At 50.7% G+C, this 20796-nt stretch overlaps 1 protein-coding gene across 5 annotated transcripts in view; it reads left to right on the top strand.

Annotated features, from left to right (window-relative positions):
• pou2f2b (POU class 2 homeobox 2b) overlaps positions 1-20796 on the top strand; it is a 51351-nt gene that overhangs the window by 3913 nt on the left and 26642 nt on the right. Inside the window, exon 1 of one of the 5 annotated variants that reach the window (XM_069184868.1) lies at positions 17373-17557. The exons of the other annotated variants lie outside the window; for them this stretch is intronic. Within the exon in view, the coding sequence (XP_069040969.1) occupies positions 17530-17557 (28 nt within the window). The 5' untranslated portion in view covers positions 17373-17529. Of the gene's footprint in view, positions 1-17372; positions 17558-20796 lie in introns of those variants that run through there. 5 annotated transcript variants of the gene reach the window in all.

Genomic DNA, 20796 nt, shown 5'->3' with positions numbered 1-20796 from the left:
ACACACAGCGCCAGTGTGAGCCACTGGATTCTAACTGTACACACACAGCGCCAGTGTGAGCCACTGGATTCTAACTGTACACACACAGCGCCAGTGTGAGACACTGGATTCTAACTGTACACACACAGCGCCAGTGTGAGACACTGGATTCTAACTGTACACACACAGCGCCAGTGTGAGACACTGGATTCTAACTGTACACACACAGCGCCAGTGTGAGACACTGGATTCTAACTGTACACACACAGCGCCACTGTGAGACACTGGATTCTAACTGTACACACACAGCGCCAGTGTGAGACACTGGATTCTAACTACACACACAGCGCCAGTGTGAGACACTGGATTCTAACTGTACACACACAGCGCCAGTGTGAGACACTGGATTCTAACTGTACACACACAGCGCCACTGTGAGACACTGGATTCTAACTGTGCACACACAGCGTCAGTGTGAGACACTGGATTCTAACTGTACACACACAGCGCCAGTGTGAGACACTGGATTCTAACTGTACACACACAGCGCCAGTGTGAGACACTGGATTCTAACTGTACACACACAGCGCCAGTGTGAGACACTGGATTCTAACTGTACACACACAGCGCCAGTGTGAGACACTAGATTCTAACTGTATACACACAGCGCCGGTGTGAGACACTGGATTCTAACTGTACACACACAGCGCCGGTGTGAGACACTAGATTCTAACTGTACACACACAGCGCCGGTGTGAGACACTGGATTCTAACTGTACACACACAGCGCCGGTGTGAGACACTGGATTCTAACTGTACACACACAGCGCCGGTGTGAGACACTGGATTCTAACTGTACACACACAGCGCCGGTGTGAGACACTGGATTCTAACTGTACACACACAGCGCCGGTGTGAGACACTGGATTCTAACTGTACACACACAGCGTCAGTGTGAGACACTGGATTCTAACTGTACACACACAGCGCCGGTGCGAGACACTGGATTCTAACTGTACACACACAGCGCCGGTGTGAGACACTGGATTCTAACTGTACACACACAGCGCCAGTGTGAGACACTGGATTCTAACTGTACACACACAGCGTCAGTGTGAGACACTAGATTCTTTCTGTACACACACAGTGCCAGCGTTTTCTAGCTCGTCGCTAGACCGCCAGCAGAGCTCTGTAAGGATGTGTTGACGGGCCAGATGTATTAATGTATATGAAGTCCCGAAGCCTCGTTAAGCTTTCTAACTGGTATTGAATTTCTCCTCCTGAGGAATGGCATGAACAGACCTTTTCCATTTACAGACCATTAGTGCAAATCACCTGGTAAACAACTAACTGCTCATTCATCTGCCTGACCTTTCACCCCTCCTCTCCCCGCTCGTATTCGCACTCCCCTCCTTCCTCTCTCTTGATCGCCCTGTCTGATTAATACCCCCCACACAGAGTCCCTTCTTGCTGTCTTATTCCTTTCCCTTGTCCTGCTGTCCCCTGTCCTTGTCCTGTCTCTGTGTGGCCTCTGTATTGCAGTGCTGATGCGGTGTTTTGGTTAGGTTTTAAGATTGGAGTTCAGGAGTTCAGGAGTTAGGTGTCAGGATTAGGGGTTAGGTCTCAGGGTTAGGGGTTGGAGTTACTGTAGGTGTCGGGTTAGGGGTTAGGGGTTAGGGGTTAGGTCTCAGGGTTAGGGGTTGGAGTTAGGGTTTAGTGATTAATGTTAGCGTTAGGGTGTAGGAAAGGAATTAGAGCTAAGTGTTAATTTTAGATGTTTAAATGTTGCTGTTAAGGGTTAGACGTTAGGTGTTAGGGATAGGGGTCAGATGCGTGTTTTAGGGATGAGGGATTAGGGTTAGTATGGGTTGCAGTTATGGTGAGTTGGGTTGAAGTTATGGTGAGCTAAGGATATATAATTTCTTACTAGGTTATCAAACTCAAGTGATCCTTTGTTAGCTGGTCAGAAAAATCTTATTACTGAAATCTGTGGCCCAGAAACAGAGGTATTAACCTCTCCTGCACGGTGTGAGCTCACGGGAACACCAAGCTCTAATTGTGTGCCGGACAGTTTGGGTCGGGGCCCAGCCCCTGCTGTGTGTGGAGAAGCTCCGGAGCCGCGATCCGAAATGTCCCAGAAGAATCCGTCTCTCTCCTTCCGAGTTTGAAGACGAGGAGGGACTTAAGGCAAGAGATTCTCCACACCTCCCTGAGCCGGCAGGCGTGCGGACAGCTAAACCCGGGTCCTTCTCTCCATTTCATTTAGCTGATTAGATTTATGATAATGAAGGGGTCCTATTAACCCCTGGGACCTTCGGGCCGTCCCACCCTCTGCCTGTGTGCAGAGAGGAGGAGAGGAGAGGGGGGAGAGGGAGAGCAGAAAGGGGAGAGAGGAAGGGCTAGACAGGAGGAGAGAGGGGAGACAGGAGAGCAGAAAGGAGAGAGGAGCAGAGGCACAGGAGAGAGGGGAGATGGGAGGAGAGAGGAGGCGATAGGATCCGATTGCGCAGCTTGGCCTTGGCCTGTCGCTGCACACACTGACACTGCCCAGTGGGGAACTCTTCCTCATCCCCACACCCTGCCTCTTCCTCGCAGGGAACCCCGCAGGAGGGTTCAGTCCCGAGACAAAAGGAAACCATCGCCCTCCTCTCTCTCCGAGGGGGTGAAGGAGGGAGACCGGAGGTCTGCCCTGCGCCCTTCCTCTCCGTTCCCCCAGCTCTGTCCCTCCTCCTCCTCCCCAGCGCTTCATTAACGCAGCGCCGGTCTGTTTTCCACTCCAGAATGATGGAGCTCCAGCAATAATCCTGATTACAATAGTAAATGTCAGAGTACAAGCACAGCGTCCCAGGAGGAGCTGCTTGCTCCCACGTTCCAAAAGCAGGAAAGCTTCAATGAGAGGAATTCCTTTTATTTGGAAAAAGATCCCAATTTGCTCTGTGTATAGGAGAGGACCCCCTTCAACCCCACCTGGGAGAGACACAGCAGCCCCGCCTGGGAGACACACACAGCCCCACCTGGGAGACACACACACACAGCCCCACCTGGGAGACACACACAGCCTCACTTGGGAGACACACACACAGCCCCACCTGGGAGACACACACAGCCTCACCTGGGAGACACACACACAGCCTCACCTGGGAGACACACACACAGCAGTCTCACCTGGGAGACACACACAGCAGCCCCACCTGGGAGACACACACACAGCAGTCTCACCTGGGAGACACACACACAGCCTCACCTGGGAGACACACACAGCAGTCTCACCTGGGAGACACACACACAGCCTCACCTGGGAGACACACACAGCCCCGCCTGGGAGACACACACAGCAGTCTCACCTGGGAGACACACACACAGCAGTCTCACCTGGGAGACACACACACAGCAGTCTCACCTGGGAGACACACACACAGCCCCACCTGGGAGACACACACACAGCAGTCTCACCTGGGAGACACACACAGCAGCCCCACCTGGGAGACACACAGCAGTGTCCTGGGACCTGTCACGCCCTCAGTTTAACAGCTTGTCTGAGGCAGAGCGCCTCCTACAGGTCAGTGTAGAGACTCTGCTGGAGGTCTGTGTTGTGGTATCAAGGTCCTGTCATCATGTTAATGACAGCTAACCAGGCACTGTGAGGAGTCAGTGAGAAGAGTCCCATAAAGACGACTGTGTGTGTCACTGGAAAACAGCTGTGAGAGTTACAGGAGAACAACAACGTGTGTGTGTGTCAGGAGAGCAGCTGTGTGTGTGTCACAGGAGAGCAGCTGTGTGTGTGTCACCGGAGTAGAAGAGTGTGTCTCACTGGGTGTGTCAGTGTGTGTGTTTTGTGTGTGTGTGTCAGTGAGTTTCGGTGTGCGTGTTTTGTGTGTGTGTGTCAGTACAGTGACTCCATGAGAGTGAAGGGAGGTGACCCCCTGACCTCTGTCTCCCATCGCCCCCTCCCCCTCTTCCTGGTTTCTTCCTCAGCTGCCTCTCCCTCTTCTGTACTCCTGAACTCCTGCTCCCACCTCCCTCTCTCCTCACACGTCTGTCCAGTGAGCAGAGAAGAGTGGAATGGAGGGAGAGAGGAGGGAGGGAGAGAGGAGATTGGAATGGAGGGAGGGAGGAGATTGGAATGGAGGGAGGGAGAGAGGAGATTGGAATGGAGGGAGGGAGGAGAGTGGAATGGAGGGAGGGAGGAGAGTGGAATGGAGGGAGGGAGAGAGGAGATTGGAATGGAGGGAGGGAGGAGAGTGGAATGGAGGGAGGGAGGAGAGTGGAATGGAGGGAGGGAGAGAGGAGATTGGAATGGAGGGAGGGAGGAGAGTGGAATGGAGGGAGAGAGGAGATTGGAATGGAGGGAGAGAGGAGATTGGAATGGAGGGAGGGAGAGAGGAGATTGGAATGGAGGGAGGGAGGAGAGTGGAATGGAGGGAGAGAGGAGAGTGGAATGGAGGGAGGGAGAGAGGAGATTGGAATGGAGGGAGAGAGGAGGGAGGGAGATGGATTGGTAGGAGAATGATAGACCATTTTCAATTTTGGATATGATCTTCTCAATTACTCTATTAAGCTGGTCATCTGTTTAATTAATTGGTTGCCATAGAAACCCGTGGACCCCAGGCGGTACCCTGTCAGCCGGCCCGCTCCTATGCAGAACTGGTCTCACTCTTCCCCACCTCTACTGCAATAGAGTGATTATTAAGGAGATGTTTCAGAGCTCGGTGACAGTTGATGAAGTCTGGTTTTGTCTGCCTGCTCTGGCCCCTGTCTGAGCCCAGCCACAGCTGATAGCAAAATCAATACTGAGAGCGAGGCAGAGGAGGGAGAGATCCAGCTGTAAAGGGAGAGGATCTCGTACTAACAGTAGCAGTATTAGTTGCAGTACCTGTTGGAGTACTAGTTGCAGTAGGAGTAGTAGTATTAGTTACTGTAGCTGTTGGAATATTAGTTTCAGTAACTGTGGACGTATTAGTTACAGTAGCAGTAGGAGTATTAGTTGCAGTAGGAGTAGCAGTATTAGTTTTAGAAACTGTTGGAGTATTACTTACAGTAGCACCAGGCTGTTCCTGTAGTTCCTGTAGCTTTTGGGGTATGAGTTGCAGTATCAGCTGGAGTATTAGTTGCAGTAACTGTTGGAGTATTAGTTACAGTAGCAGAAAGAGTATTAGTAATTGTAACTGTTGGAGTATTAGCTGCAGCAGCAGCAGGAGTATTAGTTCCAGTAACTGTTGGGGTATTAGCTGCAGTAGCAGTGGCAATATTACTTCTAGCAACTGTTGTAAAATTAGTTGCAGTAACAGTAAGAATATTAAATGCAGTACCTGTTGAAGTATTAGTTGCAGTAGGAGTAGTAGTATTAGGTAGAGAAACTGCTGGAGTATTAGTTACAGTATCTGTAAAACAATTAGTGACACTAATGACAGCATCAGCATTAATTACAGTAACAGAAGAAACAGCACTATTTATTTGGACAGTAGCGTTATTAGCAGCAATAGAATGAGGTGCAATGTTAGATGAAGTATTAATGATAGTAGCAAACAGAAGTGTTACTGTAAAAGTTACATTACATTATTACTACAGTCACGACATCAGTATTACTTTCTGTTGCTGCATTACTTACAGCAGTAGGAGTATTAGGTAGACTAATATTTGTAACTAGTTAATGTAACTATATTATTTACAGCAAACATTACCAGGATAAGTTACAGCAAGTATGGTAGTATTAGTTACAGTAACAGTATAGATTTAACTAGCACCAGTATTAGTTATATTAGCAGCTGTATTGGTTACAGTAGCAGCAGTACTCCCAGGGGCAGTAGGGAGACAGTAGCAGTATAACTAGCTGCAGGATTAGTTACAGTGACTGCAGTACTCCTTACTGCAGTAGCAGTACTCCCAGGGGCAGGAGGGAGAAAGTAGCAGTATAACTAGCTGCAGTATTAGTTATATTAGTAGAAGTATTGGTTACAGTAGCAGCAGTACTCCCAGGGGCAGGAGGGAGACAGTAGCAGTATAACTAGCTGTAGTATTACTTATGTTAGCAGCAGTATTTGTTACAGTAGCAGCAGTACTCGAAGGGGCAGTACAGAGACAGTAGCAGTATAACTAGCTGCAGTATTAGTTATTTTAGGAGCAGTATTGGTTACAGTAGCAGCAGTACTCCCAGGGGCAGGAGGGAGACAGTAGCAGTATAACTAGCTGTAGTATTACTTATGTTAGCAGCAGTATTTGTTACAGTAGCAGCAGTACTCGAAGGGGCAGTACAGAGACAGTAGCAGTATAACTAGCTGCAGTATTAGTTATTTTAGGAGCAGTATTGGTTACAGTAGCAGCAGTACTCCCAGGGGCAGGAGGGAGACAGTAGCAGTATAACTAACTGTAGTATTACTTATGTTAGCAGCAGTATTTGTTACAGTAGCAGCAGTACTCGAAGGGGCAGTACAGAGACAGTAGCAGTATAACTAGCTGCAGTATTAGTTATTTTAGCAGAAGTATTTCCAGGGGCAGTAGGAAGACAGTAGCAGTAATACTAGCTGCAGGATTAGTTCCAGTGACACCAGTACTCCTTACTGCAGCAGCAGTACTCCCAGGACTTGAGGGTGCAGCCCGCAGAGACTCGGACACAGGCTGGGGTTGTCAGGTGTGTGTCCTGGGGAGTATTTATGAGCCCCGGAGGTGCAGAGAAGACAGCAGAGAGACCCAGCTGGGACAGGAGAACTGCCCCCCGCCTCTCTCCCAATCCCTCTCCCTCTCCTCCCTCATCCTTCCCTCAGGAAACAGAGTGCGAGGAGGGGGACAGACAGGGACATTAAAATTCATGGCTTTTTTATTTTCCGTGCTGAGAATCAATACTGTTTACTATGAATGAGCTGAAGTCGGCGCAGGGGAGAGGCAGCCGTGGGGTGACTGGATTACCAGGGGCACAGTCGCCGGGGTCAAGGTTAAACACAGGGCTGTGGGGGCAGGGCGAGAGAGAGGGGGGGCTGAGGGGGGGCGTGCCTTGACCAGCCAAATACTCCAGGACACACTCCCCAGTGACCCCCGCAACCTCCCACACACCCACTGAGACACTCCCACTTGACACACTCTCCACTGACCCCCACACACTAACACACACCCACTGAGACACTCCCACTGACTCTGACAGAGTAGTCTGAGAGTCTCCAGGCTGGACTGGACTGGACTGACTGGACTGGGAGCTGGACTAGAGATTCACTGGGATTATAATCAGACTCACTGACACTGACAGAGCAGTCTGAGACTCTCCAGGCTGGACTGGACTGACTGGACTGGGAGCTGGATTAGTTCTGTTTGAATGATGATGCTGTGAAACCTGCAGGGATCCAGCTGCTGACCAGTGCCAGTCAGGTGTGCAGCCCAGAGCCCTGCCAGCATCTGTGTCTCAGGGTTCCAGTGACCTGTGGTCAGCTGCTTGGGCTCCTGTCGTATGGAAACTGCATGGCCTCCCGGTCCTTCCTGGTTCAGAGGGTGTGAGCTGTAGTACTGCAGGCGGCCATGGGACCTCCTGCATCCTGGGGTGCAGAGGGGTTCTGATCAGGCTGGCTTTGCTGGTTTACTCTTCCTTTCACACCCTAGCCTCTCCCTCTCTCCTCTCTCCTCTCTCCTCTCTCCCTTCTCCCTCTCTCCCACTGTCTCCCTCTCTCTCCCTCTCTCCCTGTGTCTCTCCTCTCCAGCTCGTCTGTTCCCTTAGCGACTGTTTCCAAGGCACTGGTTCCCAAGGTGCTGGGGGAGGTGATCTGTGATGTCATGCATACCTAATGACTCACCTGTAATCTGTCTGTCTCGGGCTCTCCTTCCTCTCCCCTCTCAGCCCCCCAGCCCTCCACACCTGAGCCTTCTCTCCTCTTCATCACCCGTCTCTCACTGACACTCCTCTTCATCACCATCTCTCACTGTCTCTCCTCTTTATCACCCGTTTCTCTGTCCTCTTCATCACCGTCTCTCACTGACACTCCTCTTCATCACCATCTCTCACAGTCTCTCCTCTTCATCACCCGTCTCTCTGTCCTCTTCATCACCGTCTCTCACTGACACTCTTCTTCATCACCGTCTCTCACTGTCTCTCCTCTTCATCACCTGTCTCTCTCTCTCTCCTCTTCATCACCGTCTCTCACTGACACTCTCCTCTTCATCACCCATCTCTGTCTGCTCTTCATCACCTGTCTCTCACTGACACTCTCTCTCCTCTTTATCACCCGTCTCGCACTGTCTCTGGTCTTCATCACCCATCTCTCACCAACCCTCCTCTTCATCATCCGTCTCTCACTGATACACTCCTCTTCGTCACCCATCTCTCACTGATACACTCCTCTTCATCACTGTCTCTCACTGACACTCTCCTCTTCGTCACCCGTCTCTCATTGTCTCTCCTCTTCATCACTGTCTCTCACTGACACTCTTCTCTTCGTCACCTGTCTCTCACTGTCTCCTCTTCGTCACCTGTCTCTCACTGACACTCTCTCTCTTCTTCATCACCCATCTCTCACTCTCTCTCTCCTCTTCATCACCCGTCTCTCTCTCTCCTCTTCATCACCCGTCTTGCACTCTCTCCTCTTCATCACCTGTCTCGCACTGTCTGCTCTCCATCACCCGTCTCTCACTGATACACTCCTCTTCGTCACCTGTCTCTCATTGTCTCTCTTCTTCGTCACCCGTCTCTCACTGACCCTCCTCTTCATTACCCGTCTCTCACTGTCTGCTCTTCATCACCTGCCTCACTCTCTCGCTCCTCTGACTTCGCTGTGCCAGCCTGTCCCTCTCCCCCTCCCTCTCCCCCTCTCTATTGATCCGGTCATAGTTTTCTCAGTCTTCAGAGCGCCGTGCAGCTTTAATCAATACAGATAATTGTCTGCTTTCTCCCGATGCCAAACAGCATCTCTCTCTGTTTTTCTCAATGAAGTGCAGGTCTTCCCCGGCCCCCCTTCCTGTGTGGGGGACTCCCTCTTAATGACAGGAGAGGCCTCCCTCCTCGTCACCGATCGCGGCTAGATCTTGCCTTCGCCACGCTCCGCCAGGGCCCGGGCGCAGGGCACGGCGTTCGGGGTTCGGGGTTCAGGGTTCAGGGTTCAGGGTTCAGGGTTCGTGGCTGAGGGCACAGGGTTTGGGCCTCGGAGTTCGGGATTCAGTGTTCAGGGCTCAGGGCTTGGGGTGCAGGGTTCAGATTCTGGGACTGAGAGCACGGGGCTCGGGCCTCGGCGTTCAGGGTTCAGTGTTCAGAGCTCTGGGCTTGGGGTTCAGGAATCGGGGCTCAAGGCTCAAGCATGACACATTCTCCAGCTCTGATGATGATGAAGGAGTGTTAGTGTGAAGATACAGAGGAGCTGGACTGAGTGTCTCTACAGTGACTCTCCAGCTCTGATGATGATGAAGGAGTGTTAGTGTGAAGATACAGATGAGCTGGACTGAGTGTCTCTACAGTGACTCTACAGCTCTGATGATGATGAAGGAGTGTTTGTGTGAAGATACAGAGGAGCTGGACTGAGTGTCTCTACAGTGACTCTCCAGCTCTGATGATGAAGGAGTGTTAATGTGAAGATACAGAGGAGCTGGACTGAGTGTCTCTACAGTTACTCTACAGCTCTGATGATGATGAAGGAGTGTTAGTGTGAAGATACAGATGAGCTGGACTGAGTGTCTCTACAGTGACTCTACAGCTCTGATGATGATGAAGGAGTGTTAGTGTGAAGATACAGAGGAGCTGGACCGAGTGTCTCTACAGTGACTCTACAGCTCTGATGATGATGAAGGAGTGTTAGTGTGAAGATACAGAGGAGCTGGACTGTGTCTCTACAGTGACTCTACAGCTCTGATGATGATGATGGAGAAATGTGAGAATCTCTAGCAGTCTCCCCAGTCCAGTCAGGTGTGTCTGGTGGATTTCAGGGGTGATTATAACAGGAGTGGGCCAGTAGTGTTTTTTTTTGGTGTCACAGTGTGTGTTTGAGATCACACAATCTCACAAATCATTGTGTGACTGGTGCTACTTTAAAGCTCTCTGTTCCAGACTAGTAGTAACATTAATATCCTGACTGTGTAAGAGTCTGATTGCTATCTGTACTGGTTAGTGTATAGAAATTTACAAGTGCGGTGTCTGTCTTTTGATATTTTTATATTTTGTGTGATCACTGTGTATATATGGGTGTGATCATATTGATGAGTGTATAGATATGCATGTGTGTGCAGTACAGAATCAGTCTATAGGTGTGTGTGTGTGCAGTACAGAATCAGTCTATAGGTGTGTGTGTGTGCAGTACAGAATCACTCTATAGGTTTGTGTGTGTGCAGTACAGAATCAGTCTATAGGTGTGTGTGTGTGCAGTACAGAATCAGTCTATAGGTGTGTGTGTGTGTGCAGTACAGAATCAGTCTATAGATGTGTGTGTGTGCAGTACAGAATCAGTCTATAGGTGTGTGCAGTACAGAATCAGTCTATAGGTGTGTGTGTGTGCAGTACAGAATCAGTCTATAGGTGTGTGCAGTACAGAATCAGTCTATAGGTGTGTGTGTGTGCAGTACAGACCACTTTATGGACAGACAGTTCAGGTACTGTATATCCAGTCTTTTGTTCTTTTCTGTGTGCGGCAGTGATTTGATTCTCCTGTCCACTAATAAAACAGCTCGGAGCTGCGGTGCAGGGAAAGACGGGGGAGGAGAGGAGCGCGGAGGCCGATCAGAGAGCAGGCTCACGCCTCACACACCCTGCTCCTCTGCCCTTCGCCTTCCTGGCCGCGGCCCCGTTGTTTCTGTCGCAACCTGACTGACAGAGGAGCGAGGCGCGTCTCCCCCGCCCCCCCGATTTTTATTTTTTCAGCCCGTGCTAAGAGCGTGAATTTGAGTTTTTAGGGAAAGAGATGGGCTGAGGAGTGGTGGGGGAGTTTGGTCGCTGCAGAAGTGCCTCCGGTGTGTGTGTGTCGGCCTGCCCCCTGCGCGGGGCCCCGATCGATACCAACTTGGTAGCAATAAAGCTTTCTCTCCCTGTCATATGTGCAGAATACAAAGCAGAGTGGAGGGGGGAGAAGGGTGAAAAGCTGTTCCGCTAGCCAGACCAATTTCCTAACCCCCCTCCTCCTTCTCCTCCCCTCCCTCGCTCTCTCCTCTCTCCCACCCTGCCTCTCTCCAAACCGGATTCCCTCTCCCTGTTTTCTCTGCATGGATTTTGCCATTTTCACAATGGTGATAAACAAATCCCATCTGCCTATTGTCCTGATGACTGGAGGAGGAGAGAGGAGACACAGACAGACCTGGCTGTCCAGAGAGGACAGGCTCAGTGACCACAGCCTGGACACTGACACTGGACACAGGCAGACCTGGCTGTCCAGAGAGGACAGGCTCAGTGACCACAGCCTGGACACTGACACTGGACACAGGCAGACCTGGCTGTCCAGAGAGGACAGGCTCAGTGACCACTGAACTGAGTCAGGGTGTTTCTCACGGTGACAGTCCGTCAGTGTGTCAGTCAGTCAGGGTGTTTCTCAGGGTGACAGTCAGCGTGTCAGTGAGTCAGGGTGTTTCTCAGGGTGACAGTCCGTCAGGGTGTCAGTGAGTCAGGGTGACAGTCAGTCAGTGTGTCAGTGAGCCAGGGTGTTTCTCAGGGTGACAGTCCGTCAGGGTGTCAGTCAGTCAGGGTGTTTCTCAGGGTGACAGTCCGTCAGTGTGTCAGTGAGCCAGGGTGTTTCTCAGGGTGACAGTCCGTCAGTGTGTCAGTGAGCCAGGGTGTTTCTCATGGTGACAGTCAGTCAGTGTGTCAGTGAGTCAGGGTGTTTCTCAGGGTGACAGTCCGTCAGGGTGTCAGTCAGTCAGGGTGTTTCTCAGGGTGACAGTCAGTCAGTGTGTCAGTGAGCCAGGGTGTTTCTCAGGGTGACAGTCCGTCAGTGTGTCAGTGAGCCATGGTGTTTCTCAGGGTGACAGTCCATCAGTGTGTCAGTGAGCCAGGGTGTTTCTCAGGGTGACAGTCAGTCAGTGTGTCAGTGAGTCAGGGTGTTTCTCAGGGTGACAGTCCGTCAGTGTGTCAGTGAGCCAGGGTGTTTCTCAGGGTGACAGTCCGTCAGGGTGTCAGGGAGTCCCTAGCAGACAGTACAATCCTGTAAAGTTTGTCTTGTAACAGTTCAGTTCAGAGGAGTCACAGCTGTAGTGCTGCGCACTGGCTGACCGCATTGCAGTGATAGAGACAGTGACCTCTGACCTGGCTGTGGCGCTGTGCTGAGGGTCCTTAAGGTACTGAGCCGCACACTCTGAGAGCGACCCTTGACCTTTGGCCCTGAATGGCTCAGCCTGCACCTGAAAACATGACTGATGCTAATTTCTCAAGTGTTGCCTGATTGGTCAGTGATCCCTCTCTGACACAGTAGGGTGAGAATTAAGATGGATCAGCTTGTTTAGGATCGCTTCGTTCGGGAAATGTGTGTTCCGCAGGAACTGGAGTGCTGCTGTACAGGGCTCTTGTCAACAGCAGGAAAGTGCTCCTGGAAGCCAGAGTGTGGTAAACAGTGCGGCTCTTGCTGCTGTCCCTGCACTAGGCCCACAGGCAAACACACACTTCATCAGCCTGGGCAACAACACGATCCCTGAGAATCTGGGCTCATGAGGACAGTAACTGGACCTGCTCAGTCCCTGAGAGCCCCAGTCCTTCAGGGGCTCTGGGGGTCTTCAGTCAGGGGTTAAAGGTCGCTGTGAACTCTCTCTTTATCCCCCTCTCTCTCCGTCCTCTGTCCCACTGTCGTGCTGGCCCAGTCACACAGTCTCTCTCAGTCTTCATCATAATAAAAAGGCATTCATATATCAGGCTTCTCCCTCTGTCTCTGTACTTTTATTGGAAAGACAAGAGTGAGCTTCTTTCACCTCCATCTGTCTTTCCCCCTCCCTCCCTCTCTCCCTGTCTCTCATTCTCTCCTTTATTGGAAAAAGACAGCACGAATCCTTCATCCCTGTCCCTCTCCTCCTAATTCCCTCTTTTATTGTACAATATCGTCCAGCCCATCCCCCGCCTCCTGTTCTCCTTCTCGGAGCCTCTTTCCCTCCTTTCTCTCCCTCTCTCCCTTTCCCTCTCTCCTTTCTCTCTCCCCATCCAGGTCTCTACCTGCCCCTGTCTTCTCTCTATTCTCTCTCTCCCCTCTCTCCTCCCTCTCCCTGTCCCTCTTTCTCCTGTCTTTCTATTTCTCCCTTCCCTTCTGTCTCCTGGCTCTCTCCTCTCTCCCCTCTGCCCTGTCTCTCTCTCCCTCTCTCCTCTCTCCCCTCTGCCCTGTCTCTCCCTCTCTCCTCTCTCCTGTCTCTCTCTCCTCTCTCCTGTCTCTCTCTCCCTCTCTCCTCTCTCCTGTCTCTCTCTCCTCTCTCCTGTCTCTCTCTCCTCTCTCCTCTCTCCATCTCTCCCTTGTCTCTCTCTCCTCTCTCCTCTGCCCTGCCTCTCTCTCCCTCTGCCCTCTCTCCCTCTCTCCTCTCTCCCCTCTCTCCTGTCTCTCTCTCCTCTCTCCTGTCTCTCTCTCCCTCTCTCCTCTCTCCTGTCTCTCTCTCCTCTATCCTCTCTCCATCTCTCCCCTGTCTCTCTCTCCTCTCTCTCCTCTGCCCTGTCTCTCTCTCCCTCTCTCCTCTCTCCCTCTCCCCTGTCTCTCTCTCCTCTCTCCCTCTCTCCCCTGTCTCTCTCCTCTCTCCATCTCTCCCCTGTCTCCTCTCTCTCTCCTCTCTGGCCCAGGGGAGAGGGCAGTAATAATGTATGTGATCGAGAGAGTTGCGTACACGCGATTATTGTCTTGTCGGGAGTCAGGGGTATCGATCCGCCCAGAAATATGAGCCAGAGAATAGAGCGACCGTGTCAGTTACAATAACCACAGATCCCTGGAGCCCTGGCTGCGCACACACACACCGCTACACACACCGCTACACACACCGCTACACACACTGATACACACACCGCTACACACACTGATACACACACCGGTACACACACTGCTCACACCATACACACACCGGTACACACACTGATACACACACCGCTACACACACTGATACACACACTGATACACACACCGGTACACACACTGATACACACACCGGTACACACACTGATACACACACTGCTCACACCATACACACACTGATACACACACTGATACACACACTGCTCACACCATACACACACTGCTCACACCATACACACACTGATACACACACTGATACACACACCGGTACACACACTGCTCACACCATACACACACTGATACACACACTGCTCACACCATACACACACTGATACACACACTGATACACACACCGGTACACACACTGCTCACACCATACACACACTGATACACACACTGCTCACACCATACACACACTGATACACACACTGCTCACACCATACACACACTGCTCACACCATACACACACTGATACACACACTGATACACACTGATACACACACTAATCACACTTATACGCACACTGATACACACACATAAATACTCACAGCGATACGCATTCTACACACACCGATACTCACACTGATACACACTACTAACACCTATACTCACACTGATGCACACTCTGACACACACCACATATTGGGACTACTTGCACACTGTAATAAGAACACAAATCCACTGACAGATACGCGGTAACAAAGGATTAGGATTTAAACAGAGATCGGTGACTCACTCTGGGGCTGCCTAGCAGCTGAAACATCACAGGTTTCACAATGTGCTTCCACACCTATGCATGCACTTACACAGCAGCTCAGAAAGTGACACACACACACACGTGCACACAAACCTATGCGCTCACACACACACACACACGCAGACACACACATGCACACGCGTGCACGCGCTCACACGATCATAGCGCGCACACGCACAGACCTCTTGGTGCTGTTGCCAGGCAGCGGGCAGCACCGGCCTATCAGAGTGCAGCATTGTGTCCACTGATGTCACTCCAGCGACTGACCAGCTCTGCCAAACTGCAGCCTGAGAGAGAGAGTTTAAACTTCAGACTGTATGATGAGGACGAAGCAGTGACGATGGTGTTATACGGTGAAACTCTCCAGACTGGACTGACTGGACTGGGAGCTGGATTAGTGATTCACTGGGATTATAATCAGACTCACTGACACTGACAGAGCAGTCAGAGAGTCTCCAGGCTGGACTGGACTGACTTTACTATGAGCTGGATTAGTTATGAACTGGGATTATAATCAGACACACACTGTCAGAGCAGTCTGAGACTCTCCAGGCTGGACAGACTTTTCTGTGAGCTGGATTAGTTATTAACTGGGATTATAATCAGAATCCCATTGACACTGACAATAGTCTGTTTCTAATTCTATCTAAATCAATTAACAAATTAAATACTTGAGGAAACTCAGTGCTGGGAATGCTTTGTAGTTTCTTAAATATGTGTTTGAGGGACAGCATTGAGTCTGTTGTGCCCAGCCTGGTGGCACAGAGAACTGAGTTAGACAGGCAGTAACTCATTCAACCACCTTTACAGATGTGACCCCTAAAAAAAGGGGTTTGGTACAGTATCTATTAGACTCTCAATCTGACAGCTGTCCTCCTGGTGTAACAGGACTGGACCTGACCCACTGGACCGGCTGTCCTCCTGGTCCAACAGGACTGGACCTTAACTTATTTGAACTCTGTGTTAGTGGGTCAGTTAATCGAGTACAGTAGTTAAGTAAACGAGGTCTTGACCGGATTGAAGACCCGCACCTTGCTGTTCCGGCTCGCTATCGCTGTAAACACTGAGAGAGCTCAAACATAGGAATTGATGGGTAATGCTGCCACCACGCGGTCACATCGAGGTACTGCACGACAACATTTTTTCTTTTCTTACGGAAAGAGACAAAAATATTAATACAATTATTGTAACGTTATTTTATGTGTTATTTTTAAACAATACGGTTTTTAGCTTTTTATTTTATCATAGAGATGGTACAGAGAGGAGAGAGAGGGGGTACAGGGACAGTGGGGGGGGGGGAGGAAGGAGAGAGAGGGGCACAGGGAGGAGAGAGAGGGGTGCAGAGAGGATAGAGAGAGAGGGGTACAGAGGAAAGAGAGAGAGGGGTACAGAGGATAGAGAGAGAGGGGTACAGAGGAAAGAGAGAGGGGTACAGAGGATAGAGAGAGGGGTACAGAGGAAAGAGAGAGAGGGGTACAGAGAGGAGAGAGGGGGGTACAGGGAGGAGAGAGGGGGGTACAGGGAGGAGAGAGAGGGGTACAGAGGAAAGAGAGAGGGGTACAGAGGATAGAGAGAGAGGGGTACAGAGAGGAGAGAGGGGGGTACAGAGAGGAGAGAGGGGGGTACAGGGAGGAGAGAGAGGGGTACAGAGCAAAGCAGAAGAGAGAGAGGGGTACAGAGAGGGACAGAACGAGAAGGCGGAGTGAACTGCCTCATGCTGAAGCACGCGGACAGTGATGAAGAGTTTCCACACCACCCCAGCACTTTCCTCAGTCCCCCGTCCGCTCTCTCTCCTCCTCCTCTCCGTCTGTCTGTTTCCGTCTCTCCTCCTCTCCCCCTCCCTCCTGCTGCCTGTCGCCCTGCTTTCACCCCAGCTCTTGGCAGCGCTGTGTCCCTCCTGCCTGAGAGTCTCTCTCTCTGCCTTTCAGTCCCTGTCTCTCTGTCTCTGCCCCCTGTGTGTCTCTCTGTGTCTCTCTCTGCCCCCTGTGTGTCTCTGTGTCTCTGCCCCCTGTGTGCCTCTCTTCCCCCTGCGTGTCTCTATGTGTCTCTGCCCTCTGTGTCTCTGTGTCTCTCTGCCCCCTGCGTGTCTCTCTGTGTCTCTCTGCCCCATTCGTCTCTCTGTGTCTCTCTGTCCCCTGTGTGTCTCTCTGTGTCTCTGCCCCCTGTGTGTCTCTGTGTCTCTCTGCCCCCTGTGTGTCTCTCTGTGTCTCTGCCCCCTGTGTGTTTCTGTGTCTCTCTGTCCCCTGTGTGTCTCTCTGTGTCTCTGCCCCCTGTGTGTCTCTGTGTCTCTCTGCCCCCTGTGTGTCTCTCTGTGTCTCTGCCCCCTGTGTGTCTCTGTGTCTCTCTGCCCCCTGTGTGTCTCTCTGTGTCTCTGCCCCCTGTGTGTCTCTGTGTCTCTCTGCCCCCTGTGTGTCTCTCTGTGTCTCTGCCCCCTGTGTGTTTCTGTGTCTCTCTGTCCCCTGTGTGTCTCTCTGTGTCTCTGCCCCCTGTGTGTCTCTCTGTCTCTCTGCCCCCTGTGTGTCTCTGTGTCTCTCTGCCCCCTGTGTGTCTCTCTGTCTCTCTGCCCCCTGTGTGTCTCTCTGTGTCTCTGCCCCCTGTGTGTCTCTGTGTCTCTCTGCCCCCTGCGTGCGTCTCTGTGTCTCTGGCTGCGCGTCTCTCTGACAGGAAGCAGGGGGCGGGGCGGAGGCGCGGGAGGAGAGAGAGGAGGGCGGCGGGCGGCGGGCGGCGAGGGAGAAAGTGACTGTTTCTCCCTGTCATCACGGTCCGCACTTTCGCTCGCTGGCGCGGAGAGAGAGGGGGAGTGAGAGGAGAAGTGATTAGACAGACAGAGAGGGAGAGAGACAGACAGACAGGCAGGAGGCACGGGCTTGGACCATGGTTCACTCTAACGTTTGGGTTCCAGGTAAGAGCTAGAAGTTCGCAAACTGAGATATTTGCTGCTAAATTAATCCTGATCAATTAATGAACTAATTAACTGCCGGGTGGCTTTAGCATGTTTTCGGGGGGACGCGTCTGTGCTGGGAGAGCTGGGGCAGTGGGAGAGGAAGGGAGTGGAGTGATTGGTGATGGTTTTGCTCATTACCGGGCTTGCTCGTTATCAGTAATTAACAATGTGCCGTTACACCCGGGCGAGTTCAGACTTTGCGCTTGTCTGTCACAAGTTCCTCTCAGAGTTGCTGAATTGGAAACGCACCTCGCTGTGTCAGATAGACACAGTCCTTATAGATCAGGATATTGATCTCGCTGCCAGTCAGGGGTACCACTGTTAAAAACTCAGTCATCTGGGACAAGGGGTTTCTGTGATGTGTCAGTGTCCTGCTGTGAGTAATGGGGGGTATCAGTGCTGGATTAGCAACTGTGGGACTGACTAACACACTGAGATACTGATTGACACACTGATTATACATTACAACTGTACACACACAGCTTCAGTGTGAGACACTGGATTCTAACTGTACACACACAGCGTCAGTGTGAGACACTGGATTCTAACTGTACACACACAGCGCCAGTGTGAGACACTGGATTCTAACTGTACACACACAGCGCCAGTGTGAGACACTAGATTCTAACTGTACACACACAGTGCCAGTGTGAGACACTGGATTCTAACTGTACACACACAGCGCCAGTGTGAGACACTAGATTCTAACTGTACACACACAGTGCCAGTGTGAGACACTAGATTCTAACTGTACACACACAGCGCCAGTGTGAGACACTGGATTCTAACTGTACACACACAGCACCACTGTGAGACACTGGATTCAAACTGTACACACACAGCGCCAGTGTGAGACACTAGATTCTAACTGTACACACACAGCGCCGGTGTGAGACACTGGATTCTAACTGTACACACACAGCGCCAGTGTGAGACACTGGATTCTATCTGTACACACACAGCGCCAGTGTGAGACACTGGATTCTAACTGTACACACACAGCACCAGTGTGAGACACTAGATTCTAACTGTACACACACAGCGCCGGTGTGAGACACTGGATTCTAACTGTACACACACAGCGTCAGTGTGAGCCACTGGATTCTAACTGTACACACACAGCGTCGGTGTGAGACACTGGATTCTAACTGTACACACACAGCGCCAGTGTGAGACACATGATTCAAACTGTACACACACAGCACCAGTGTGAGACACTGGATTCTAACTGTCAGACAGACAGGGAAAAAGAGGTGGAAGGGAGAGTCAATAAGTAATGAAGATATTATCAGTTTACATAGAGATGTCAGCGTCTCAGTGTCAGTGTCAGAGTATCAGAGTGCTAAAGTGTCAGAGTATCAGTACTTCAGAGTATCAGAGAGTGGATCTCCTGTCACAGTCTGAGGAACAGTGAGCCTGTCTCCCAATAATACTCCATATGTTTATATGTAAATATGTTATGATTGTGTCTTTATTGTAAATGTCTGTAGTCTTTTGTTTTATGTTAATTGTATTTGTTTTGCTTTGGCAACACTGATTTTACTTATGCCAATGAAGCACCTTGAATTGAATTGAATAGTATCAGTTTGTCAGAGTATCAGTATATTAGAGTATCAGAGAGTGTTTCAATGTCAGAGTATCAGTATATGAGAGTATCAGAGTGTTTCAGTGTGTCAGAGTATCAGAGTACCAGCGTGTCAGAGTGTGTTAGTGCATCAGACTATCAGTGTTTCAGAGCATCAGAGAGTTTCGGTGGGTCAGAATATGTGTCTCAGTGTATCATAGAGTTCAAAGTCAATTTATGGCTCACATTACACATAGACGCATCAGTGTGTCTGTGTGTATTAATACCCCTGTAGACAGTACTTCATCTAAATCTGTCTGTGTGTAGTAGTGTGTAGTGTGTAGCAGTGTGTATTAATAGCACAGATGACAGTAACTCCTCTCAGTGTGTAGCAGTGTGTATTAATAGCCAAGCTGACAGTAAGTTTCTGGGTTTTACACCCTCTGAACGAGCCAGCAGTCTGAGAGGAAGTAGACAGAGGAAGTGAGAAGACCAGTGAAGAAATTAAACATCTCTGGTCTTCACAGCACACCCTACACACGTCTGTACACCGATACTGTAACACACACAAGTGCACACCCCACACGCTCTCACTGTCACACAGCACACCATACACACATAGAAATATTCTGGCCTACACACTGAGTATACCTCTCAAATACTCAAAGAAAAACTGAGGCCTACACATAGCTTAAAATAATACACATAAATCTCTCTACAGTGACAGAGCAGTCTGAGACTCTCCAGGCTGGACTGGACTGACTGGACTGGGAGCTGGATTAGTGATTCACTGGGATTATAATCAGACTCACTGACACTGACAGAGCAGTCTGAGACTCTCCAGGCTGGACTGGTCTGATTGTACCGTGAGCTGGATTAGTGATTCACTGGGATTATAATGTGTGTACCGTGAGCCGGATTAGTGATTGAGGTTATCAACACTGTAAAATCTTCCTGATCTAATTTTGAGACATTACTGCCCCCTGGTGTCAATGACTTAGAATGACCTTTTTAATACTCTAACCTTTCTAAATGATGATGAGAGTGGCAGAACAGCAGGGATGGGAGATTAGGAGAGAGTGGAGGAGTGAAAGGAGGTGAGGAGAGCGAGAGGAGGGATAGGAGGTGAGGAGAGAGAGGAGGAGTGAAAGGAGGTGAGGAGAGCGAGAGGAGGGATAGGAGGTGAGGAGAGAGAGGAGGAGTGAAAGGAGGTGAGGAGAGCGAGAGGAGGGATAGGAGGTGAGGAGAGAGAGGAGGAGTGAAAGGAGGTGAGGAGAGCGAGAGGAGGGATAGGAGGTGAGGAGAGAGAGGAGGAGTGAAAGGAGGTGAGGAGGGATAGGAGGTGAGGAGAGAGAGGAGGAGTGAAAGGAGGTGAGGAGAGCGAGAGGAGGGATAGGAGGTGAGGAGAGAGAGGAGGAGTGAAAGGAGGTGAGGAGAGCGAGGAGGAGTGATGGGACAGGAGGGATAGGAGAGAGAGGAGGGGTATGGAGGTGAGGGGAGAGATAGGAGATGAGGAGAGAGAGGAGGCGTAGGAGATGTTTATGTGCTGCAGGTGTCAGTTATAATTAGTTGTTCGTTAAGTGTTTTTGCATTTCTTAAAAAAGGGAAGTTTGATTTGTGCGTCAGCAAATAA

Source organism: Lepisosteus oculatus, chromosome 27 (assembly GCF_040954835.1).
Source record: "Lepisosteus oculatus isolate fLepOcu1 chromosome 27, fLepOcu1.hap2, whole genome shotgun sequence".
NCBI lineage: Eukaryota > Metazoa > Chordata > Actinopteri > Semionotiformes > Lepisosteidae > Lepisosteus > Lepisosteus oculatus.
Note: the sequence above shows the minus strand (reverse complement) of the source record. Positions and strands in the feature narration are given on the sequence as shown.